The sequence below is a fragment of the Lissotriton helveticus genome, chromosome 2_1, assembly GCF_964261635.1.
Source record: "Lissotriton helveticus chromosome 2_1, aLisHel1.1, whole genome shotgun sequence".
Lineage (NCBI taxonomy): Eukaryota > Metazoa > Chordata > Amphibia > Caudata > Salamandridae > Lissotriton > Lissotriton helveticus.
In genome coordinates, this window is record NC_136059.1 from 248,458,282 (window position 1) to 248,485,817 (window position 27,536).

General features: G+C 42.7%; 1 protein-coding gene across 2 annotated transcripts in view; it reads right to left on the bottom strand.

Moving 5' to 3' along the window:
* Positions 1–27,536, bottom strand: part of LOXHD1 (lipoxygenase homology PLAT domains 1) — a 1,099,077-nt gene that overhangs the window by 453,474 nt on the left and 618,067 nt on the right. For both annotated transcript variants that reach the window (XM_078674764.1, XM_078674763.1), the window contains 5 exons: positions 16,048–16,298; positions 14,343–14,478; positions 10,168–10,328; positions 9,652–9,738; positions 6,673–6,808 (listed from right to left, as the gene is read on the bottom strand). In XM_078674764.1, the coding sequence (XP_078530890.1) occupies positions 6,673–6,808; positions 9,652–9,738; positions 10,168–10,328; positions 14,343–14,478; positions 16,048–16,298 (771 nt within the window). The remainder of the gene's footprint in view (positions 1–6,672; positions 6,809–9,651; positions 9,739–10,167; positions 10,329–14,342; positions 14,479–16,047; positions 16,299–27,536) is intronic.

Sequence of the window (27,536 nt, forward strand, 5' to 3'; positions counted from 1 at the left end):
AGTGGGGCTGCATGGGCGGCACACTGATTGTAACTAAGAATCAATTGAAACTAAAATACAATTTCTTAGGCAGTATATGAAATATATCAGCACTCTAGCATGGAAGCTCACACATATGGCTTTTTGATGCATTAATACATTTATTAAAACATGTATGCATTATGCCAGAGTCAAAAGAATGAAACTGGACCTACAACTGTTTTGTTTCATCAGGAACTTGCAACTTGTTAGAGGTCTTATCTACTAGTAACTTCAGGTGTATTATGACTGCAATGTACAGGGTTAGGAGTTCATTTATCTTGTACCATGGTTTTCGTTGGACGTAGTTGTCTTTAATAAATATATTAGAGACAATCAGGTCCAAATGAGGGTTTTGTCTATCTCTGGGCATTGAAGCAAACTGAGCACTGGTAACTTTATCGACTCACAATAAAGGTAAATGGGCGCATCCACAGGAAGAACTCATCGCAGCTCTTACGGACCTTAACACTAAGGATCCACGAATTTTTCTATCGTGGGAAACAAGCAGCACAGAAATCTCTTTCCTGGATGTACAGGTTAAAATTCACAACCAGAAAATCATCACTGACTTGCATCGAAAAGTCACCGACCGCAACAACACACTTCATTATCAGAGCTTCCACCAAGGGTCTCTTAAAAAACACCTGCCCTACTCACAAATGTTGCGCATTAAACGTATTGTCTCTGAACAAGACACCTACACTCATCGCATCAAGGAAATGCACCAACGATTCCTAGATAGAGGATATCCCCAAGCAATTATCAATGAAGCTGAAACACGTGTTGCCAACGTCACTAGACCACAAAGTCTAGTCAAGAACATTAAACCTCCAGCTCAACGCATGGTTCTTGTCTCCAAATTTTCTACAGCTACCAGTTGGTTCATGAATCGATCCTTTTGTGGAAACGATGGGCCGAAAAGGTGGGTCAAGGAGATTCTTGTGGATTTTAGGGCTCATGAAGATTTTAGGGCTTCTAGGATATTCTGTAATGAGGTATTTTTTAGTGCGGTCTTCAATTGTCCCTAATTTGTGCGCCCGGTTAATGATGTTCAATAGCGAGTCCTGGAACTCCTTAGTGGGATTATTCTGAAGTTCCATGTAGGTGTCTGGATCTTGAATATGTTCACATAGACGTTGTACGTACATGGTTGTGTTCATTATCACAAGCGCTCCGCCTTTATCGGCTTTGGCACATCGGATGTTGGGATTATTGGCTAAAGTCTTTAAGGTGTCTAGATCTTTCTGTGAAGTATTTCGACGTTTACTGAAATTTCCAAAATTCCCTTTTGCAAGGTCGTTTTTAACTAGCTTCTCAAACAGATCGATGCTTTTGTGGCTTTGAGGGGCTAGGTAGTTGCTAGACGGGCGTAGGCCCATGAGTTGATCTGTTTTGATGTCAGTAGTAGGAGGTACGATGTTCTCGAAGAAGTGTCGTAGCCTTAGTTTCCTGGTAAGCTTGAAGGTGCTTACTTCCAACTCAAGTAAATTGGTGTGGGTGACTGGAACAAAAGAAGTACCCTTCTCGAGGAGGTTCAGTTGATGTTCAGAGATGTCTGTGTCAGAAATGTTGATGACTAAGTTGGTTTTTTGGGCTTCGGATCCTTCCTGGCTACAGTGCTTCGTGTGTTCGGAGGGCTTCTTTCCAAATCTTTTCTTCTTGCTCCTCCGGGGTCTGTGATTGTGTCTGGGCCTAATCCTAAAAAATAAACGGCGTTGGGTTGCTCTGCTTCAGTGGCAGAGAAAGATGCCTGATCATGAGTGGGTGGACGAACTGTGGATGTCGTGGTAGATGTTTTTTGTGATGGACGCTGAGATGTATCTCTCCCTGAAGAGGAAGTGTCTGTTTGGGTGTTGTAGGGTTTGTTCCTTCGGCGTTGGGCGTATACATCAGCCCAAGTGTATACTTCATCCAGCTTGTAATCAAGCGTGTCCCTTCGGTACTTGCGGATCTTACGTTCGTTGATTTCTCGTTGGTGTTTGTCGAGGATGGTTTTTATATCTTCAAGTGTCGAGGTCAATTCTTCAGGTGTCGATAGGTCTTTGAGTTGACTATCAGTTTCTTTGATTTCTTGTTCGAGGTCTTTCAAAATACTAGCCAACTCTTCGACGATTAATAAAATTAGGTCGAGACTGCATTTATTTAGTATGCCGTTCCACTTATCTTTAAAGTCTTTAGAATTTTTACAAAGTGACGGCTTAAGAGCTATACGAAGGCCACGTGGGATTCTGAGGGCTCTGTGGTACCTAAGTAATGTACTGGCATGTAGTTTCTGGTTGATATGGCGTTTTGACAAATATATGAGTTGTTTCAAGCATTGCTCTCTATTGCGAGAGGGTGCACTCGGGCTGATATCTTCTTCGATCAATCCATAGATTCGTTGGCGTTCGTTATCGTCGTAGGCGAGAGTATGAGCCCTCGCTTCAGTGCTTCTTGAAATTTCTTCAAATTGCATATTGTTAATAGGCGTGCTCCCTGCCGGTTGGCGGATAAGCGTGATTCACAATAAAGGTAAATGGTAGGTGCACAGCACTTTTTATCAATGTTGATTAGAGGTTTGTTCAGGGAGGGTGCACTCGAGGGTGGTGTGGCCGTCACACACCATAAAGTATCAATAAAGTGGTGTAAGCAAAGAATTTGCATTTACATCCCCTCATGGAGGCACTCCAGGACGTTCATAGAAATGACTCTGTGTGTTTTCCAAAACTTGGATTTATTCCAAACGTATTTCAAATATTATGGAGTTTTGTTGCTCCATTTCATTAGTTTGTAGATATTAACAGCATATCAATACAATAACAACCATAGTTCTCCGATGCATTTCGGGCTTTACGCCCTTTGTCAAGGAGAGGCTGAAAAGAAGGAAAATGAGCCCGGGTCAGGATGAAGAGTTGAAATGGGAGGGTCAATGTGGGCCAGTTAAATAGTTAGCAAGTGCCGATCAATAGGTGAAATGACATGGGAGTCAAATAAATGTGATGACAAAATGAAAATAAACGTGCTTAATGCAGCGTGAATCATTACAGTGTGCATATGCGGCAAGCGCACGTGAGTATGAGGATTGAACTGTCGGGTGAAAACGTGAAAGATATAAAAGCTCGCTATGATATCCAAAGCGGACTGTGAAGGATTCAGTACTTACTCGGTGTTTAGCGCCGTGGCGGTCAGCAAAGATAACGCGACGGTCTGAAGATGCGGTGTGGTGAATCAAAAGATAAATACATAGGTGCAAACATAAAAAACGGACTAAAAGGTTCGTGGGTGGTGGCCATCTTAGATTGGGGAAAGAAGGAAACTAATGAGGGACTAGAAAGGGCTGATATGATGAAAAGTCGGAGAAATGAAAGGTACAATAAGCACCCACGAACCTTTTAGTCCGTTTTTTATGTTTGCACCTATGTATTTATCTTTTGATTCACCACACCGCATCTTCAGACCGTCGCGTTATCTTTGCTGACCGCCACGGCGCTAAACACCGAGTAAGTACTGAATCCTTCACAGTCCGCTTTGGATATCATAGCGAGCTTGTATATCTTTCACGTTTTCACCCGACAGTTCAATCCTCATACTCACGTGCGCTTGCCGCATATGCACACTGTAATGATTCACGCTGCATTAAGCACGTTTATTTTCATTTTGTCATCACATTTATTTGACTCCCATGTCATTTCACCTATTGATCGGCACTTGCTAACTATTTAACTGGCCCACATTGACCCTCCCATTTCAACTCTTCATCCTGACCCGGGCTCATTTTCCTTCTTTTCAGCCTCTCCTTGACAAAGGGCGTACAGCCCGAAATGCATCGGAGAACTATGGTTGTTATCGTATTGATATGCTGTTAATATCTACAAACTAATGAAATGGAGCAACAAAACTCCATAATATTTGAAATACGTTTGGAATAAATCCAAGTTTTGGAAAACACACAGAGTCATTTCTATGAACGTCCTGGAGTGCCTCCATGAGGGGATATAAATGCAAATTCTTTGCTTACACCACTTTATTGAAACTTTATCGACTCTCCATCATTCCAATTAGGCCCTGTGATCAGACAGGACTCTTTCTTTCTGGGCTTCATTCATGGCCCATAGAACTCCCATAATACTCAATAATCAACACCTCAGTTATGTATATTTGATGGATCTGTGCTGGAGCTATACACTCCTTTCTCCAATTCTACGTAATGCAGCCCTAGCCTCATGCTACCACAACCTGCTCCCAAACAAGGCCCTCTGCACTCAGCTTTGTTGATGCACCCCAGGGTACGTTGGGTAAATGGAGCATCGTAAGACTTTTACATTAATCCCCCGTCCCACATTTCCAATCCAGATGGTTCACAAAGGTAACTTACACTTTTGAGTAATTTACACTTTTGAGTAAGTTTACTAATTTTGACTTTGCAAAATCCGAGTATAAGTTAATGCTGAAAAATAATTATTGTAAAGTCACTTAAATGATTACTACGACTAAGCTTTTTCTTGAAAACAAAGAATTCATTATGGATGACTAGAGGGAGCAAAACAGATTAAATTAAGTTGCATGTGAAACAAAAACGTAAATCATGCCTTCTTGGGATATGTGAAGGATAAAGGCAGTTGCATGTGGGAAGGGCGTGCACACATATAGCCAGGATGGTTTAGGAACATTATTTTCACTGTGAAGCAAATAATGATATATGCCTAGTTTGATATCACAAACAGAGACTGGTGAAACAGCCTCCATAATGACCACTTCTTGCAACAAATTTTGAGTTAATATGTACCCTTTTATGTTTATTCCAAACAAATCTTAGAAAGGGCACATGCCACTGATTTTTATAGCTCAAACACTTTAGGCCAGATGTACAGATGTTTAGCGGTCACAAACCGAAAATCGGTTCTTTTGCGATTGCTATAGAGGATTGTGGTATGTACAAACCCTATTTTGTGAGTTGGTGACCTACTACCGACTCGCAAAAAGGGTATGTGTGTTGCTATTAGGAAGGGGCGTGCCAAGGGCATCCCTTCCTAATAGCGAGTTGCACTGGTATACACGATTTTGTGGTCGCAAAACGATTTGAGTTATACAATACATGATTCAATACATGAAGTAGGTGGTAAGCCATTTCAAATGGGAAGGGGACCTTCCCCTTTGTGTTGGGCAGAAACGTTTCATTTTTCTTTTTTAAATGCATCCCATTTTCCTTTAAGGAAAACGGGCTGCATTTAAAAAAAACGGCTTTATTTAAAAAGCAGTCAAAGACATTGTAGTCTGCTGACCCCAGCAGGCCACCATCCCTGTGAGTGCTGGCCATTCTCAATGCGTCGTAAATTGCGACCTTCCTCATGAATATTGATGAGGCAGGTCATTTGCCATCCCATTGGGAATCTTTAAATGAGTCTACTACACATTAGTACATTCCGTTTTGTGAATTGCACATAGCGAGTTGCACAAAATTGCAATTTGCAACTCGCAAAATTAAATGATCGTAAATCTGGCCCTATGTTCCTTTAAACAGCAAGTTTTTGCATTTCTGAAGTGCGAGTAGACTCGGCTAGAGTGCACACATTTCATTGTCACACACAGATGAAAATAATTAGAGGGAAAATTGGTACCATGTCAAATCAAACCAATAAAAATGTACTGTTTCATTTCACATTACTCTTTTAATTTTCGATGTTCAAAAAACTCAATATTTGTACATGTTTGCTTTGGTCATCTGGAGGAAGCAAGGAGTATCTCAAACAATAGGTCTTTTTTTCTTTACAGCAAAGAATGCAGATCATGAATGCCTCCATCTCCACCAGACATGACTCCTGAAATGTTCTGTACCTTGCTATATCTGAAAGAAACATTAATGCACCAGCTCCTTGCCAAAAAAATGTTAGAGGGAGCTTAAACTCTGTAGAGTCAGGACTGAGCGCCTCAAGCTTGCTAATACATTGTGTGGTTTCTCTTTGCCAGCTATTACATTGAATAAAGAGAGCCTGCTGCGGACGCCAGGAAACAGTGTAGATATCCTGCCTTATGTTCTATTTCTTTGTGTTTGATTACTTAACTCCTGACTCAAGACCCCTGGTACCTTGAACATGTTATATGAGGTTCCACTGTTATGTGTAGATCTCGCCATTGCATAACGCAGGTACCCAACCATTCCAGTCCAACTTGTTCTCTGCTCCCGAGAAATGTATGATCGACAATCCAGAATTAACTGTTCCCCCTGAACATCCTCTAAAAGAAGGGATGCCCAACAGTTCCTGTTAGTTACAATCAGAGGTGGCATGAGTTTGTTCCTTCACACACCAGTTCCTTTGGACCATCCTGCACAGAACTAGAAGTTGATGTACGCAACTCTGATCCAGACCTTTGATGTCTACTGGGAAGCCAGGCATTTCCCTTCCAATGCACCCTAATTAAACCCAGCAATATGCACTTTGTTCTCAAGTATTCCTCACACATTCCTTTGTTATGACGTTTACACATAGCTGGTTATGTCGTACAGTCTAAACATCAGTGCATAAGCAAAGCAGCGGATAGTGCAAAAGCTGTGATGTGGAATAGCTTATGTGGTCATTAAATTGAGCTCAATCAGAAAGGTTCTGTATTGCACATGTGTGTCATTGGGTTGTCACATCACAAAATCTTCAATAAAGTTCTCCTGTCGCTCACCTGGCAGAACCTCCTTGACGAGGTCTCCTTCTGCTGGAAGCTCTCTGAGTATCTCATTGTCGTCCTCATTTAAGTCCAGCCAGCGGTTACAGTGGAAGGTGTATTTCTCTTTGGTGAGCATTTTCAGCAAAGTGACCTTAAATAAACCAAAATAATTTAGAAAGAACTTCTACAGTGTTTAAAATATTAGGGATTAGAAAGAACTTCGACAGGAATCAGCACTCTCACAATAAATATGTTGTTGATTTTATGGATCAATTTCTTGAATCATATATTTTTCAATTATGGTCCTGTGTCTTATTCATGTTAATTTGCAATAAGTAAATGTTCCATTAGTAAATGATTGCATCGTCTAGTGACTTTTGGGGTTTCCAATCTATGATTACAAAAAAGTGTATTCTGATTATAAATGGTCTCACAGTGACTTAATGTTTCGGCGGTACACCATCTTGAAAGATAACATGGCAATGCAGTGCAGGGCTTTGAAATTAGAGGCCAGACAAACTCTCTAACCTACATTCTACCTAGTAGTAAAGAAGTGGTTCGAAGAATGTTGAACAATTTTTAAGTATAGGAGCTATGAGCAAGATCACTTGGATAAAGGGTGCACTGCTAGGGTGTTGTAAGAGAGGTAGAAGTAAAAAAAAGACACTGTGGTGTGCTGAAAGCAGCAGGACCTGCTGCTTTACCATGCTGGAGAAATGCATCCTCTCTCAGCTGACTCAACACTTGGACAAACACTTGGACAACATCAGCCTTCTTGACCCACACCAATCAGGGTTCAGAAAAGGTTATAGCACTGAGACGGCGATCCGCAACATCACTGACAACATCCACCAATCACTAGAATTCGGGCAATGCTGCCTTCTCATTCTCCTCGACCTATCGGCAGCATTTGACACGGTAGATCACCAACTTCTCATCAAGGCCTTACAAGAAAGGGTTGGTGCAGATGAAATGGTCCTCCGATGGTTCTCATCTTTCCTCCAGGACCGCTCGCAAAAGATAAAAATCAAAAACTTTACCTCTGACTTCCACCCTGTCAGCAGAGGTGTTCCCCAAGGCTCAGTGCTCTCACCACAACTGTTCCACATATACATGGAACCTCTCACCACCATTCTTAAAAACGCAAAGATCTCCTTCCACCTATACGCAGATGACATCCGAATCTATCTAGAAACCTCTTCCCCAAATGACATCCTCAGACTTAACAACACTCCTCCTCATCTCCAACAAAGAAGAGAGCCCACAAATTGCAGAGTGGCTTAAAGCTTTGGACACTCTAAACGGTAATCTCACCCTGGCCAAATCCGTAAAATCCTTAGGAATCACCCTAGACCCCAAACTGGACATGGCCAACCACATCAAAAACTCTGCAAAGACTGCCTTCCTCAATCTAAAGCTTCTATACAAAATCAAACCATTCATCCCTGCTAAAGACCTTAAATAAGCCACCCAATCGCTGGTGCTATCCAGGCTCGATTACGGCAACGCAACCCTAACCGGCGCCACTAAATCCAACTTGGCTCCCCTCAAAACAACCCTCAACTCTGCAGCCAGAATGGTCACTGGAATCAGGAAGTATGACCACATCTCACCAGCTCTTAGAGAACTTAAATGGCTCCCAGTTGAACAGCGAGTCAATTTCAGAATGGCGTGCCTCACGTACAAAGCCCTCCACACTGGAAAACCGGACAATCTCGCCGCCAAACTTAAAAGGCAGGGCAGACGAGAAACCTCAGGAGCTCAAACTCGCTCCTTCTCATACCCTTGAGAACACGCAAACACAAAACAGCTGCTATATTATTTGCTGGAACAGTTCCCAAAATTTGGAACTCCATCCCAGCAGACATCAGAACTATCCCTTCCTTCACTAAATTAAAAAAGCATCTTAAAACCCTCCTGCTGTACCACGCCCTCCCGAATGGACAGCCACGATATCCCTGTTGCCGGTGCTCTCCAACTATACTCTGCTCACATCCCCCTCAACCCGCCTCAGGACTAATTGCGCATTTTATTAATGACACCTTTCGGTCTACCTCAATTTCAGCATTCAACTAGACTACCTTAGGACTCTACCACTACCTCTCGAAAATTCAACGCTCTTGAACTGCTAAACTGCTGAACTTCTTCGGTCTACCGAATTTTAGCACTCCAGAAGACGACCACGGACTCTACTCTACCTCTAGAAACCTCAGCACTCTTTGGACTACCTAATTTCTTTGCTGAGGACTCTTCTAATATGTTGGTCTATCCTGAAACTATGTTGTCAAGCGCTCCGATTCCCACAGGTCTGGTCAGCGCTATATAAAACTCAAAAAATAAGTAAATAAATAAAAATATAGTGCTCCTGATACAAGCTTGAAGAAGGAGAAGGGACAGACATGTCAGTAAACCTCTGGGAGCAGCCAGAAGAAGAAGAAGCAAAGAGATATAGTAGTAAAGAAAGAAGCAGACAATAACTTCCCAGAAAGAGCTGCATCATGGCAACGCAAACAGGTAAAGCATAATCAAGAGCTATGCAATCTGTATGCGTGGCTGCTCAGTGCATGTAGGGATATCACTGTAGGGTAGTCCATGACAAAACCATATGTGAAACTTAAATCTTGCATAACTGAGTGACTGGGTATCAATTCTGTAATTGGCACCCTCTCTTGAGGGATTGACTATGTCCTCCCAAGAATATGTAAAAGTAAAAAGGCTCATAAGAGCATGTTTGTGATGATAGGTAGCCTAGTAGGAAGAACATAAGCACAAATTCCTACATACTCTCCTTAAAGTTTGGAAGAATATTCAGGCGCAGATGGTGAGGGTTTAGTACCTTAATAAGCACAGGGTGTAAAATAGAGTAGTCAGAAATATAGAATAATTGGGGGTAATCTGTAGTGCTGCAGACTTGTAATGAATTTAGCCCATGGTAGATGGAACAGTATTGATCATTATAAGGCAATAGGGAGAGGAGCCTCACTGCTTCCATACCTTGTTCAGATGCCACCCTGCAAAGGCGTTCCTCTTCTCATGCCATATCCTGAGCTTAAAGAAGGTGCCCAGGTCAGGAAGTTCGATCTAAAAACAAAAGTAGAAAATCTTTTTCTTATCACATCTATTTTAGAAATAGAATAAGAATGAAAAATCAAAGCTATATCTAGACAGAACTATTCCTATGCTCATTAGGTATAAGCACTGAATATAACATATAAACACTGAGAAAACACTGATTAGGCTGGAGTTATATAACTGTCCATGGACAAGCGTGTTAGACAAGCAGCTCAGCCCAGTCCATGCATTATAAAGTGCCTAAGAATACAGTTTGAGATTATGTTCAACTTAAATATCAGATCTAGATCTCAATTAGAATGAATGTCATCTGGCAACTCTACTCTACCAAATAACTATTTCTCTTATTAACCATCCATGGTTTAGATTATCCCATCCTTTAATTAGACTTTAAGCAGTCCTCCCCTTTAGTGCAATGAGCAAATATTGGCAACATACCATAAACTTGTCGATTTGTCCGGTTTCAAAATTGTCGGAGTTGTTGTCCAGTTTCATCTCGTCTGATTTGCCTTTGTCCCCATAAATCTGGAGCAGGATATTGGCATCTGTCCCTGCGTTCTTAATGTCGCTAGTCCAGATCCAAAGGGACCACGGGCTTTCTACGCAGTAGAGTAGGAGAAGAATCAAAGATATATTAAGAACATCAACCAAAGAGGTATAAACTTCCTTCATGATACAAATATCTGCTTTTTATTTGATTTGCAATAAAACAGTTCTGCTGTTTGAAAACACCAAGTCCTAATTTGAATGCTGCATCCACGTGGCCAAACATGGAGAGATTGTCATTTAGAACAAGTCTCCGATGATAGGACAATATTTGAACTCAGTTCAGACTACATTGAATGAGTACATTCAAACCTTTGGAATAATTTAACACTCAATTTATTCAAGAATTATATTATTCATACCCATCTAAAAACACAAAATGAGTTCTCTGCTCCCACAAAGACAATATATAAAATATAAATTAACATGGTCCCAACAGCGCTTAGTGATCCATTGCAGTCTTTGCTGTGAAATCACTGTTGTCCTAATGCAATACTCTCTGTTAGAAAACCTCCTGCAAGGTGCACACATAGTGCTTAACACCTGCTGCCAATGTTCCCAAATTCAGAGATATTGAATATTTCTGATTTTGAATGAGAAATAGGGCCTTTCTATAGGATATTCTTGAGGGCCTGATGGCTCACTTGACGACTGAGATCACAGCTGCAAGGATCTGTGCATGACCCCATGGTAACAAGTTTGAATCCTGATAGGTCCATTCATTCTCATGATCCCGCTCAATAATGTGACTGCTACTGAGTTGGGTAAAAGCATATTGCAAGACACCAGCGAAGTCTGTGATCAAAGAGAGGGACAAGATCAAAGGTTCTTGACAATGTGGAAAGTTTCAAAGTGCCTTTTTAATTTAGGCAGAAGGTCCTTTCTTTATGAAATCAGTACCTCCTCTCTGTGTTTGGTCTCTTGCCCCCAGTGAAGATATCCTGGGTGCAGATACAGATATCAAATATGGAATCTGTGCAGTAGGCATGAACGCACCAGTGTGCAGCCAGCTTGTAGTAAGTTGTAATTAACAACAAGACAATGGATTATTTGTATTAATCTCAGACACTGGTGACTTTGTGGTTGCATTGTTTTGTGCTTACTCTGCCACTCTAGAGAGAGATCAACCCTATGCAAATCAGTGTTTATCCTGCTACAATAGAAACAGTTCATCCAGAACATATAAGCAGAGGAAGGATCCAAGACATCCAATCAAAAGGATGGTAAGTAAGATATGTGTTGCAAAGAGAAAGAGGCCAACAAGTAGCACACAGATACTTCAGGTACAAGGGGTGACTAAGATCTAGTGATACACGTATATATGTACAAAGAATAACCCCACCGGGATCCGGTTAGCTTTCCTGCTCAGCCTCTAACTGCTTCCTACTGACTCCCCTCACACAAGCTCCCACTGTCTACATACCAGTATGATATATGCAGCATTCTCTACAGTTCGACAGGCAGGGCAAACTGGTATGTACTACGTGATTGGACATGTCATTCTTCTATGTATTGCATTGTAAGTATTCTAAAATCCTGGTTGAAGTTGGCCGGTTAGCAAAGGCCTGCCAGGGGTTTCATATTGTATGTTGATACTTTGATATGATAAATTACTGCAGATTTGGAATCTGTTTTTCCCAAAAGTGTGGACAAGCATGGGTTGCAAAATGGACAACTGACTTTGGGCAGACGTATGTTGGTGGGATCCCCTAAGAGTTACCCTGGCCGCGGGCAATGGTTGCCGTATGAAGCAAAGGGCAGCGTGGTAAACTGGAGCTGGATCTGCGCAATGGGAATGCGACAAAGACTGTGTGCTGTAAGTGACAATCTGTTGCCGGTGAGAGAATCACAGTGTTTTTGGGGGGGGGTTTGAGTGTTTTGTCCTAGCGCATCTGTGACTCCGTTTCACATCAGCTTCTGCTGCTACCGCGTGCAACATTGACTTCATGCTGGACCTGGATTGTGCTGTGTTGCGTATCTGCTAATGTGAGTTTGATGTGCCAGCTGATTAGCTCTTTGCTAATCAAGCAGATGATTGTGCACATTTAACTCTGGGCCATCATCAAGCGAATTAGTGCAGGCAGAGTCTGACCCGAAGACAGTGGTTTGTCTTCAGCGGACATTGGAGGTGTCAGCAGTTCTCAGCGAAATCCACAACAGGTTTTGTGGATCCTTCCATTCGGCATGTGAAAGGATGACTGCTGCGAGCTAGAGCTCGTATGAACCGTTTATCCTAAACTATTTCTTCACGACAATCCTCTCTCCAGAACACCTCTCCAAAAAAGGAATTAACCTAGAATGACTTAACCACATTCATAAAGGCAACATCACGCTATTTTGAGTAGTACTCAACCATTACAACAGCAAATCTACTTTCAACTCCCAAAAAATCAAACGGACTGCTGATGTCAATAGCAACCTTTTCGCATGCTCTGTTTGGCAACGCTACAGTCACAATAGGAGTCTCCACAATGATTGGTCGATAAGCGTGGAAGGTGAAGAGAGAGAGGATTGTCCGGCAGAAATAGTTTGGAATAACAGTCCACAATTTGTTCCTAATGAGTTTGAATCATTTCCAGGAAAAAAGGGGATTAAACATCTGAGAACACCAGTTTATCACCCACTCAGAAATGGGTTAGTAGAGCCTTTCAACTGGGTGTTGGGTGAGTGTATTCAGTTGGCAATGTGTGGGAGACTGAAATAATAAAAATAATCCACATTTTTAAAGCGCGAACAATCACCCGTAAGGGTCTCCAGGCGCTAGGGGCCGTCAGGAAGATTAAGCAAGCTATTTCCCAGAGTCACATGGTGCTGGGATAATCTGCTGCCGGCGCAGGCATCGAACTGTGATCCCAAGATTCCGGCATCAGTCGCCCTGGTCGTGGCGTCACACCTCTCCCTAGGTGAAAAACGTGCTGTGGAGTTACCGAACTACACTGCATACAGCTACAAGAAAAACACATATTTTTCTGCTGAAAGGTAGAGTAGCTTGCACATTGGTGGTTCCTGCATGGATGGAAAGGGTGAATTGTGTAATTCTGCCCAAACAGGTGTTGTCTGAAAGAGTGGAAAAGTACCAGAATCAGTATGCTAATCGACATAATAGTACATTGAGAAGGATGACAAGGATGTTCAAGTAAGGGAATTTGGTAAGATCATGTGTGGGACAACGTATAAAAAGCGAAGTTCTAAATTGTCTGATCCTAAAACTGTGAAGAGGGTGAGGAAAAATATGATTTTGTTGAGTTGCTAGGAAAATCACCTGTTGCAGCAAATTGAAGCGTCAGCTCTGGAAACAAAATGCTGAAGGATTGGTGGTGATCCCAGCCGCTAAGAAAGGGCCCATAAGTAATGGTCCCGATGAATCTGTACAAATGCCGGTGAGAGTAGAAAGGATTAGTGGTTAGATTAAGTACAAGCCAAAGAAATTGGACGACTATGTTTTGCGTGTTAAGGTTGACTAATGTATGATGTAAGATCTTAAAGGCCTGGCTTTTTGCCTAGTAGTTGGCAATGCTTGCTTCTTCTTCATCCCGCTTAGCGCCTTGACACCTCTCTGGTTTAGTGCGCTCTATAAATTCCCATCCTATCCTATCCTTTTTGGAATTGTATTGTTTTATTTGTTATTCATGTTACGTTAATAAGTCATGTTTTTTTATTACTGTTTAAGAAAGGGGGTGCATTGTATCCTATGGGAGTAGGCACGTCAATGTTCTATATTATATATTACATTGGCGTATTCTGGAATCCTAGTTGAAGTGTGTCAGTTGGCCAGCGCTTGTCAGGGGTTTGACATTGTATGTTGATACTTCCAATAAATCACATTTACTGAAGATTTGGAGTTTGTTCTTCCCAAAACACACAAATGAGATAGGAAGTGTACCCAAGTCACAACACAATGCTTAGGGGAAATGAGAAGCACAAGAGGAGGAAGACAATAAATCTGAGAAGAAAGGTCATCAATGATAAGCTATGGACTGTGTACACACTAGGCCATTCCACTGTGTGGCCAAGAACAAAAAGTAGAACCACCTTTATGTTTATTCGACAGAATTAAATCAACTTACTTTTCTGCCTTTTCTGTCGTAGAGAGACCATCTCATAAAGTTCCCGCTCTATCAATCCATCCCCTTCGTCTTCATCGAGCCATTTTCCACATGGGAAGGTTTGCTCAATTCCGGTAAATGGACAGTAAATAATCACCTGTAGAAAGAATAATGAATGAAAGTTTATACTCTGCCTCCTAAACAAAATGCAAGGAATACTGTTGTGTAATAAATCAATTTACCAAACACTTCATATATATACTTCATATATGTAAGTCCCATTTCTAATCCATAGATTCAGGAATGTTGGTTTGATATTTATCGCATATGTTTATGAAGGTCAATTGATTCCCAAAATGGTGTCCTGACACATGGCATTCCACTGCTTATCAGCAACCAAGGAGAGGCAGTGCTCACTTTGTAAACAATAAATACAGAAAAAATACATTGTTTCTAGTAAGTACCAGTAGCCTTTTGTGCAACTAAGAGTAGCTACCACTTATTCCCAAATAAGGGCCTAAATATTATTTTACGATCAAATCATACTGTCATATAGTTACTGCTTACCTATATACCGTGTTAAGTTAGCATTAGCTTATTAAATGTTTAAACGCCATTTTACCTTTTGCTGCTTCTGCACACGACACATAATTGTTGTTTTAGCTTTCAGCCTAGAAGAGCGTTGTGATTTACACGAGAATAATATGTTATTACTCTGATATCAGCTTTGCTTGGGAAACTATGTCTGTACAGTGAGTGCTGAAGCCTTCAAGGATAACTCGACACAGTGTTGTTGTGAGGTCTGATCTTCGCACCTTCCTAGACATAACATAAATGCAGCTGCTGCCAAAATCTGGCTTTAGGCACGTTTTATATTGCTTTGCTTAGAGCACACATACACACACTTGATGGTGCTTCGCATGCAGAGAGCTGGTGGAAATGATGTGATCACTATCCACTAGGATCTTGAGGTATGGGGCTGCCCTGCTAAAACCCAAAGAGACCTTCTTAGATATAATATAATATACTAGATAGGGAGGGTGAGAATTAGGTGTTGTTAACTCCTATTCATTTCAGCATTTTAGCATGCTGTCACCTTTCGCATTCTATGGACTAGTAACTATGCTGATAACTTTGCTTCTTATAATATGTTTGCTTGTATTATCTAAGATACTGCGTTTGAGAACACTGCATTAGTAAATAAATATTTCAAATGTGCACGCGTCCTCATTTACTCCACGTTCTGGTTTGAAATGATTGTATAACGAAAGAGTGATCATGTGTTCCACGATACCTGAGGTAATCTAAGTTCATGTTCTGGTTTGTCTGCATATTGGGAGTTTGTAATAACCAATGAGACACTGTAGCTAGTCTGGTAAGGGGATTTTGGGTACTAAGGTGAGTTTTGGCACACCCTAACTGACTGAGGTTCCAAGTCTCTATGCACAGTTCTGTAGGAGAACAGGATCCCTGCTACAATACAGTTTTACTACTCTAACAATTGCCATTTCCATGGTACTCTATGGCATAGGTGTACTCAGTTTCTTACATGGGCAGCTACTGTCAGGTACAGAGTGCCTGCACTTTTCAGCAGAGGTCCATTAGTAAGGGCTCTTTAACTAGCAAACAGGTACTCTGGAATAGTGAGTACCCGCACTTCAAGGCTTCCAATTCAAGCACTGTGCCCACTCGCATACAAGCTATGGAAGGTCTCTGGCACACTCACCTTCTCACAGTACCAGCCAGAACTGACCCCGCCATTGTCATGGCCGATGGTGATGCGGCTCAGCGGGCTGAGAAGGGCGGCGATCTCGATGCTGAACAGGTCAGTCCTTGCGCGTTCAAATTCACCGCCCTCCAGGAATATTTTGCCGCTGTTCTTCAGTCCCTTGGACCCGTGAAGGATGATGTGTATCTTGGAGTTAGTGCCTGCCCCTCTGACGTCTCCGGTGACGATGGAAACATTATACACAATACCTGAAACATTAATGCAGGAATCTGGCATTAGAACGTGGTCTAGTAAAGTCTACAAATAGTTGGGGCGTAAGTATTTTTACCAATTCTTCAAATAAAGTGGAATTGTATACAAGGATTTATATTTAATATATACTTTTGATTTGGCGTAATTGTGCTGAAGCGTATTGTTATCCCAAAACGTGGCCCTTATAATGACCAAGGTATGTTAGGGACAAGGTATATCCACCAGACGACACATCAAAGATAGCATTTCCCATCCCTCCTGCCCACCACGTGACTCTGTATTCCTGGACATGCTGTACAATAAGGGCGTAGCTGTTATTAGTACAGCAGGTGCAGTGGCACCAGCGCTCAGAGGTCGTGATAGAATACACCCCAATTATGGCTGGCTTTTGGCTACCCACCCATAGCTCAGAGTGTCATTTTGGTTGCCTGCTTTGTGGACCATGACAATTTTGCTAGAAGAAGTGTGGAAATGTCTGGTTATCTTTTTTATCGATACCGAAGAAGTAGAAGTTTGCCCATGACAGGAGGCCCATGTCATAGAGGTCTCTTAGTACACTTCGTGGAAAATTGATCACCTGCATGTATCTACGCATATATTTTGGACTCCACCCAAGATTAATGTGCACCCAGGGGCAATAATTGTTTATATTTACAAAGAGATCAGATAGCTTTTATACCGCAACTTCTATCCTGGACAAGGGAAACTGTTTCTACAAAAATTACTTTTCATAGGTTTTAGTTTTTGGAGCTCATACCTTTATTGCCTTTTATCTTTATTTACTACAGAGTTGTGGGCTCTTTAAGATAAACTCTTTTCTGGGGCTGGTTATTCGCACTGCATAAAATACCAACGTGTATCTATTAAGGCACTCTGCTCTTCTACTAAGCCGATCAGGATTTTTATTTTCCTGGGCCCTATAAGGTGATAGTAGGCAGGTTGGGCGCCATTTTGGGAGGCGCATCATCCTGGATTCTTTGTCTACATTGCAGTCTATTTTTTATGACTAGTGGACTAATGGTGGGATCATAGACTGAATACAGGTGAGCCGATGGCATGTCAAAGGCACGGAGATTCTGCTGGTACTCGGATTATTAGTGGGTCGGCTGACAAGTTGCCTAACCTTAAATGTGGCCTTCTGATTGCTAAGTCGCTTACTAAGCATCATGGCGAAATAAAATAATTCATCAGGAAACATAAACTAGATTGTATATTTATCACAGAAACATGGTTCAAGAGTGACACCACCCAAAGCTTTTGCTAGTGGTTCCCTCTAGCTACCTTATTAAACATCCTGATGAATAACAGAAACGAGGCAGGGGGGACTTGCTTGTATTTTTAAAGAAAAACTTGAGGCGTCTACATACAAAATGTCCCTATTTCTGGGGATACATCGTTAGCCCTTACTATTAAAGTATCACCATGCGTTTCCTTCAAGCGTGTTCTAATTTACAGACTCCCAGGTCCACCATCTTACTTTATTTCTTCCTTCTTTGAAGCAACAGCACCATGGGCCAGATGTACGACCCTAAATTGCATGCGCAAACAGGTTTGCCACCCTTTTGTGCTTGCAAAAAGGCCCAGGGCCATGTACAATTCCTAAATAGCAAGTTGCAATTTATTTGCGACTCGCTATTTAGGAATTGCGAGTCGCTATTAGAAAGGGGCGTTCCCTTCGTAATTGCATCCGCAAAGCAATGTCTGAATGTTTTGTGACCGCAATTGTGGTTGCAAAACACTCACAAATTACCACCCTTCAAGAGCGTGGTAATGCAGTTGCAATTTGGAAGAGGTCCCCTGGGGACCCCTTCCACTTTGTGAGTGTGTCTAAAAATATGTTTTAAGGGCAGGCAGTAGTCCCAGGGACCACTACCTGCCCTTAAAAAATGAAACGAAAACCTTTCATTAAAAAAAAAAAAAAATGCTTTATTTAAAAGCAATCTGCGACATGGTGGGCTGCTGAGCCCAGCAGGCCAACATCCCTGGGAGGGCCTGTCATTCCCAATGGGCTCGCAAATTGCGAGAGGCTAATTAATATTCATGATCCTCTCCATTTGCGACCTCATTGGGAATCACAAATAATGTTAATCCCACTGTTTTACATGCCAAATAGCGCCTCGCAAATTGCGAGTTGCAAATTAGTCGCAATATGGGAGGCACTGTTTTGCAGGTGGTACATCTGGCCCCATGTCTGTCAAACACAAAGGAGCTGATCCTTCAAAATTTGCCATGAGTGTCCCCCATATGTCAAGAATGACAGTCAGCATGTTAATGCCTGAATTTTGGCATGGTGTCTCCCAGTGGTGGCTGATCATCTTTGACATTGCTGCATTACCAGTTAGTAATCCAATTTTCTTCCAGAAAGGTTCAAGGGAAAGAAAGGGGTGTTTTCGTACGGAAGACTCACACGAGTGACACATTCAGACGCACACTCTCGCACACTCATGCTCACCTCTATTCATTCGCTCATTCTTATTCTCATTCATTCATTCTCACTTACTCTTACACACCTTACTTTAACTCCTTCACATTGCTTTACAATTACTCTCAGTCACTCCCACTCACTCTTACTCCACTCACTCCCACATTCTCACTTTCTCATTCTCACTCATGAATGAATGATATAAATGTATATAGTGCAGCAATGCCAAAGGCGTCAAGGCGCTGAGAGCTAATCATGAGAGTACACTTGCCCATTGCCCTGGCCAAGTTAAAAAGAGAGGAGCCAGGTTTCCTTAAAAGGAGTATGTGGTTTCATACTGGTCAGATGAGAGGGAGGGAATTCCAGATCTTGGCAGCCGCAACCGAAAAAGCTCTGCCTCCCCATTTCTTCCTCCGAACTCTGGGGATGACTACTAAATTGTGGGCTGCTAATTGTAGAAGCCTACTATGGGAGTACCATTAGAACATGGATGTATTACCCCCCAGACTAGCACTATAAAGTGCTTAATGAGGAATACACACAGCTTTAAAGGTGACACGCTCCTGTACAGGAAGCTAGTGAAGTTGACACAATCCTTTTGAGACTGACGTACATTTTGGGATATCCAATGGCAGCCTTGCCGCTGAATTTTGTACCACTTGCAATTTGGCTAGAGTTGTCTTGTTAGCGTCGAAATAGAATGCATTGCAGTTATCAATCCTGTGGCCATCGCTCTGTGTGCTCAGTGGAGAGGTAAAGGATTGGATGAGCACGTTGTCTATACTAGAAATATAAAAACCCGAAGGCTCAGGAATGTACTCCGGAGTCCTGGAGGGGATGAGATGTAGGACATAAAGGATGCGCCCTCCCTGGTAATCAGAAGATACAAGAGATACCCTACACATACTGGTTGATTCTCCTGCAGATCATGAAGGAACCCTAATATATGTAAAGTGAAGCTGTACCCGTAACCAGGACATCACATTAAGTTGTAAGGTAGACACTGACACACCCTGATGGTGTCAAGCTTCATCAACAGGTCTCATCTTGGTCCCTAAAAAACAGGATGGGCGTGACCATATTCCGGGGAGCACTTTGGATACGTTTTCCTGCCGGGGTCTTAAAATAAAAATACTTTGAAACACCAAAGGTATCCCTTTTATTCACGTTGTTCCAGGTATGATTACAAAATGTGTAGTGGGGTGCCTGCAGAGATAATGGCCCTACACCGGGCCTGCAAATGTCAACATGTTTCAGCCCTACCTCAAGAAGGCCCAAAGGTCCAGGGCTTTCATCACTTCTTTATAATTATAATGCCCCGGAATCTCTCCTTTTTTATTTCAGTCACATCTAACGTATTTTGTCAGGACAACATACAGTATGCAACATATATCTGGCATGCATAAAAGACACTAGTGGCCATGATTAGAATGAGTTCCTCTTTTTGGATTCCTGTTAGAGAAAAAGCAAAAAACAACACAAATCTCTTGTATATTTGTCGTAACTTGCTTCACATGCACTTTTCGGGTGTGCGCTCCGAATCTACCCCTCTAAAGGGTGATGACAAACATATTTCGCCAGGATTTTGCTATTTGTGCTTGCCCCTTATCTGCCATAGCTGGCTTGCCTAAAGCCAAGCATTACTTCCAATACATCAGTGGCAGCATTTTACCATCGATATCACCATGAGCCAGTAATTACCTCTAGAGTGTCAGATACTGCTGCACACCCGCAAGCATAACACACATAATGTCACTGGCACAGAATCACACACATTCAGTCACACGTTCACTCACTCACACATGCATGCACACACACACTATCTCTCCCTCACTTTCACTCACACTCCCTCTCACACACTAACTCTCACCCATTCACTCTCGCCTATTCACACTCTTAACCATTCACTCACTATTTCATTCTCTCATTCACTGTCACTCACCCACTCACGCGCTCCCTCATTGACACTCACTCTCACAGACATGTACACTCACTCTCAAAGTCATGTTCATTCACTCACACTCACTAGCACAAAGCAACAGTGGAAACATTACTTACCTCGTGTCCTTTACTCGTGGGTCTCCAATCCTCCTTGGCAGAAGCAGAGCAGAAAGCTGGTGCTGGAAATAGGAGCCGGTGAGGCATGATAGAGGAGCCAAACAGGGCAGCAGAGGGAGGATCAAAGAGAGAAATTCCCGCCTAAAGTCCTCCAGCAGCCTCTGATCTTTCAGAAGCTGGAACAAGGTTTGGGATCCTGCCCTGCTGCTCCCTGTGGATTTCAGTCTGCCACAGGGATGCACTGTCAGCCCTGTTTTATCAGATAGGCAGGCATACCTGAGGCATGCGCAGTATGTTTGCTAAATATGGATTGTGCTTGTGGAACAGGATAAGACTGTGGTACGCCCTCACACAAGCACAATTAAAACATCCATTTGCAGAGTGCTGTCTTCTTCAATAGCACTTTGTAGATGGATCGTGACTGAGCCCTCTCAGCCCCCCACCCCTCCTTTACTCATCCGTTGAGCCTGAAAAGGCCTAGGGTTTGGCTCTGCTGTTGTCATGAAGACTGCAAAACAAATGCAGTGTAAATGTGACTGCTCACCAGTGGTAGGGTCCTGTCCTGACGCCCCTCGAGACAAGCCGCCACTGGTTGATAACAGGCCACGGCAAGTTGGCAAACAGAGTTAAATATTGCGGAATCGTCACCACTTTAAGCATGGCTATTCTGCCAGTCATTTAGAGTGGCAACTTGCTCCATTTGTCAAGCCTTGTTGCAAATGTTAACAGAAGCCTTTGTAATTTTTATTTACCATCTATATCCAACACACAGCATTCATATCTTGCCAAACTTCAATTTTAAACTGACCTATGACTGGAATGTCATGATTTTCAAATTCACATAGGGGCAGGGGTCCCTTGGGGGTTACCACCTCCTTTGAGGGGTCGTAAAATATTATTGTTTTGCAAATGCATTTCAATCGCAAAATATAAATGCATACCACTCATATTCAGTATTTGGAAAGGACACCCTAAACACGCCCCTTCCAAATACTCAATCGGTATTAAGTCCCAAACCAAAATCACAATTCGGTAATGTATTACCAAATTGCAAGCTTGGTTTGATACATTAGAAAAAGCCTTTTTGCGTTTGCAAACAGTCGATTCTGCGCATTGCGCTGGTAGTGACCTCAAGTAGGCTTCATACATCTGGCACTAAATGTTAATGGATGTAAAACATACCGCAGCAAGTTACTAAAGCTCACTTTAGAATCAGTTCCTGTATGCACAGGTGTGAAGAATCACTGGCAGTGGAGTGCCACAGGAGGTTACCAGAGGCCACTATGGAGTCTGACATACAATGGATGTATCTTCGGTGCAGAACCACAGGTGGTTACTAAAACTCACTGAGGAGTAAGGCACATACACTCAAGGCATCATGGGCGCAGTATCACAGGAAGATACTCAAGGTCACTGATAAGTGAGGTGCAAATTCTACAGACATCATGGGTGCAGTATTGCAGGAAGATACTCAAGGTCACTGATAAGTCAGGTGCAAATTCTACAGACATCATGGGTGCAGTATCACAGGAAGATACTCAAGGTCACTGATAAGTCAGGTGCAAATTCTACAGACATCATGGGCGCAGTATTGCAGGAAGATACTCAAGGTCACTGATAAGTCAGGTGCAAATTCTACAGACATCATGGGCGCAGTATTGCAGGAAGATACTCAAGGTCACTAATAAGTCAGGTGCAAATTCTACAGACATCATGGGTGCAGTATTGCAGGAAGATACTCAAGGTCACTGATAAGTCAGGTGCAAATTCTACAGACATCATGGGTGCAGTATCACAGGAAGATACTCAAGGTCACTGATAAGTCAAGTGCAAATTCTACAGACATCATGGGTGCAGTATCACAGGAAGATACTCAAGGTCACTGAAAAGTCAGGTGCAAATTCTACAGACATCATGGGCGCAGTATCACAGGAAGATACTCAAGGTCACTGATAAGTCAGGTGCAAATTCTACAGACATCATGGGTGCAGTATCACAGGAAGATACTCAAGGTCACTGATAAGTCAGGTGCAAATTCTACATACATCATGGGCGCAGTATTGCAGGAAGATACTCAAGGTCACTGATAAGTCAGGTGCAAATTCTACAGACATCATGGGTGCAGTATCACAGGAAGATACTCAAGGTCACTGATAAGTCAGGTGCAAATTCTACAGACATCTGGGTGCAGTATCACAGGAAGATACTCAAGGTCACTGATAAGTCAGGTGCAAATTCTACAGACATCAGGGGCGCAGTATCACAGGAAGATACTCAAGGTCACTGATAAGTCAGGTGCAAATTCCACAGACATCATGGGTGCAGTATCGCAGGAAGATACTCAAGGTCACTGATAAGTCAGGTGCAAATTCTACAGACATCATGGGTGCAGTATCACAGGAAGATACTCAAGGTCACTGATAAGCCAGGTGCAAATTCTACAGACATCATGGGTGCAGTACCACAGGAAGATACTCAAGGTCACTGATAAGTCAGGTGCAACTTCTACAGACATCATGGGTGCAGTATCACAGGAAGATACTCAAGGTCACTGATAAGTCAGGTGCAAATTCTACATACATCATGGGCGCAGTATTGCAGGAAGATACTCAAGGTCACTGATAAGTCAGGTGCAACTTCTACAGACATCATGGGTGCAGTATCACAGGAAGATACTCAAGGTCACTGATAAGTCAGGTGCAAATTCTACATACATCATGGGCGCAGTATTGCAGGAAGATACTCAAAGTCACTGATAAGTCAGGTGCAAATTCTACAGACATCATGGGTGCAGTACCACAGGAAGATACTCAAGGTCACTGGTAAGTCAGGTGCAAATTCTACAGACATCATGGGTGCAGTATCACAGGAGGTGACTAAAGGTCACTGTGGAGTCGGGCACATAAGCTGGATGGTAAACATCACTTACAACAAAACTTTTACAACACACTACCATTACAACGCAACCATTACAACGCAAACTATTACAACGCATTGCTCTGGGGGCGCTATAGGATAGGGAATAGGTTAATTTACTATCCAATAACCTTCCCTAGTGTGTCCACGGGGACTGGAGTTGGAATAGTAAATTAAACTATTCACTATGCAGCACCTAAAAGCACTATGCGTTGTAATGGTATGCAATGTAAAAACCGCGTTGTAAAAGCAGGCGTTGTAATAGCCTGCGTTGTAACGTCATACATTCAAGCAGGATGCATCCTGGGTGCAGTACCACAGGTGGATACTAAAGGTCACAGATGAGTCAGGCACAATTACTCTCAGTCAGGTGCAAATTCCACAGACATCATGGGTGCAGTATCACAGGAAGATACTCAAGGCCACTGATAAGTCAGGTGCAAATTCTACATACATCATGGGCTCAGTATTGCAGGAAGATGCTCAAGGTCACTGATAAGTCAGGTGCAAATTCTACAGACATCATGGGTGCAGTATCACAGGAAGATACTCAAGGTCACTGATAAGCCAGGTGCAAATTCTACAGACATCATGGGTGCAGTACCACAGGAAGATACTCAAGGTCACTGATAAGTCAGGTGCAACTTCTACAGACATCATGGGTGCAGTATCACAGGAAGATACTCAAGGTCACTGATAAGTCAGGTGCAAATTCTACATACATCATGGGCGCAGTATTGCAGGAAGATACTCAAGGTCACTGATAAGTCAGGTGCAAATTCTACAGACATCATGGGTGCAGTATCACAGGAAAATACTCAAGGTCACTGATAAGCCAGGTGCAAATTCTACAGACATCATGGGTGCAGTACCACAGGAAGATACTCAAGGTCACTGATAAGTCAGGTGCAAATTCTACAGACATCATGGGTGCAGTATCACAGGAGGTTACCAGAGTTCACTATGGAGTCTGACATACAATGGATGTATCTTCGGTGCAGAACCACAGGTGGTTACTAAAACTCACTGAGGAGTAAGGCACATACACTCAAGGCATCATGGGCGCAGTATCACAGGAAGATACTCAAGGTCACTGATAAGTCAGGTACAACTTCTACAGACATCATGGGTGCAGTATCACAGGAAGATACTCAAGGTCACTGATAAGTCAGGTGCAAATTCTACAGACCTCATGGGCGCAGTATTGCAGGAAGATACTCAAGGTCACTGATAAGTCAGGTGCAAATTCTACAGACATCATGGGTGCAGTATCACAGGAGGTGACTAAAGGTCACTGTGGAGTCGGGCACATAAGCTGGATGGTAAACATCACTTACAACAAAACTTTTACAACGCACTACCATTACAACGCAACCATTACAACGCAAACTATTACAACGCATTGCTCTGGGGGCGCTATAGGATAGGGAATAGGTTAATTTACTATCCAATAACCTTCCCTAGTGTCCACGGGGACTGGAGTTGGAATAGTAAATTAAACTATTCACTATGCAGCACCTAAAAGCACTATGCGTTGTAATGGTATGCGATGTAAAAACCGCGTTGTAAAAGCAGGCGTTGTAATAGCCTGCGTTGTAACGTCATACATTCAAGCAGGATGCATCCTGGGTGCAGTACCACAGGTGGATACTAAAGGTCACAGATGAGTCAGGCACAATTACTCTCAGTCAGGTGCAAATTCCACAGACATCATGGGTGCAGTATCACAGGAAGATACTCAAGGCCACTGATAAGTCAGGTGCAAATTCTACATACATCATGGGCTCAGTATTGCAGGAAGATGCTCAAGGTCACTGATAAGTCAGGTGCAAATTCTACAGACATCATGGGTGCAGTATCACAGGAAGATACTCAAGGTCACTGATAAGCCAGGTGCAAATTCTACAGACATCATGGGTGCAGTACCACAGGAAGATACTCAAGGTCACTGATAAGTCAGGTGCAACTTCTACAGACATCATGGGTGCAGTATCACAGGAAGATACTCGAGGTCACTGATAAGTCAGGTGCAAATTCTACATACATCATGGGCGCAGTATTGCAGGAAGATACTCAAGGTCACTGATAAGTCAGGTGCAAATTCTACAGACATCATGGGTGCAGTATCACAGGAAAATACTCAAGGTCACTGATAAGCCAGGTGCAAATTCTACAGACATCATGGGTGCAGTACCACAGGAAGATACTCAAGGTCACTGAGAAGTCAGGTGCAAATTCTACAGACATCATGGGTGCAGTATCACAGGAGGTTACCAGAGTCCACTATGGAGTCTGACATACAATGGATGTATCTTCGGTGCAGAACCACAGGTGGTTACTAAAACTCACTGAGGAGTAAGGCACATACACTCAAGGCATCATGGGCGCAGTATCACAGGAAGATACTCAAGGTCACTGATAAGTCAGGTGCAACTTCTACAGACATCATGGGTGCAGTATCACAGGAAGATACTCAAGGTCACTGATAAGTCAGGTGCAAATTCTACAGACCTCATGGGCGCAGTATTGCAGGAAGATACTCAAGGTCACTGATAAGTCAGGTGCAAATTCTACAGACATCATGGGTGCAGTATTGCAGGAAGATACTCAAGGTCACTGATAAGTCAGGTGCAAATTCTACAGACATCATGGGTGCAGTATCACAGGAAGATACTCAAGGTCACTGATAAGTCAAGTGCAAATTCTACAGACATCATGGGTGCAGTATCACAGGAAGATACTCAAGGTCACTGATAAGTCAGGTGCAAATTCTACAGACATCAAGGGCGCAGTATCACAGGAAGATACTCAAGGTCACTGATAAGTCAGGTGCAAATTCTACAGACATCATGGGTGCAGTATCACAGGAAGATACTCAAGGTCACTGATAAGTCAGGTGCAAATTCTACATACATCATGGGCGCAGTATTGCAGGAAGATACTCAAGGTCACTGATAAGTCAGGTGCAAATTCTACAGACATCATGGGTGCAGTATCACAGGAAGATACTCAAGGTCACTGATAAGTCAGGTGCAAATTCTACAGACATCATGGGTGCAGTATCACAGGAAGATACTCACCGTCACTGATAAGTCAGGTGCAAATTCTACAGACATCATGGGCGCAGTATCACAGGAAGATACTCAAGGTCACTGATAAGTCAGGTGCAAATTCCACAGACATCATGGGTGCAGTATCGCAGGAAGATACTCAAGGTCACTGATAAGTCAGGTGCAAATTCTACTGACATCATGGGCGCAGTATTGCAGGAAGATGCTCAAGGTCACTGATAAGTCAGGTGCAAATTCTACAGACATCATGTGTGCAGTATCACAGGAAGATACTCAAGGTCACTGATAAGCCAGGTGCAAATTCTACAGACATCATGGGTGCAGTATCACAGGAAGATACTCAAGGTCACTGATAAGCCAGGTGCAAATTCTACATACATCATGGGCGCAGTATTGCAGGTAGATACTCAAGGTCACTGATAAGTCAGGTGCAACTTCTACAGACATCATGGGTGCAGTATCACAGGAAGATACTCAAGGTCACTGATAAGTCAGGTGCAAATTCTACATACATCATGGGCGCAGTATTGCAGGAAGATACTCAAGGTCACTGATAAGTCAGGTGCAAATTCTACAGACATCATGGGTGCAGTACCACAGGAAGATACTCAAGGTCACTGATAAGTCAGGTGCAAATTCTACAGACATCATGGGTGCAGTATCACAGGAGGTGACTAAAGGTCACTGTGGAGTCAGGCACATAAGCTGGATGGTAAACATCACTTACAACAAAACTTTTACAACGCACTACCATTACAACGCAACCA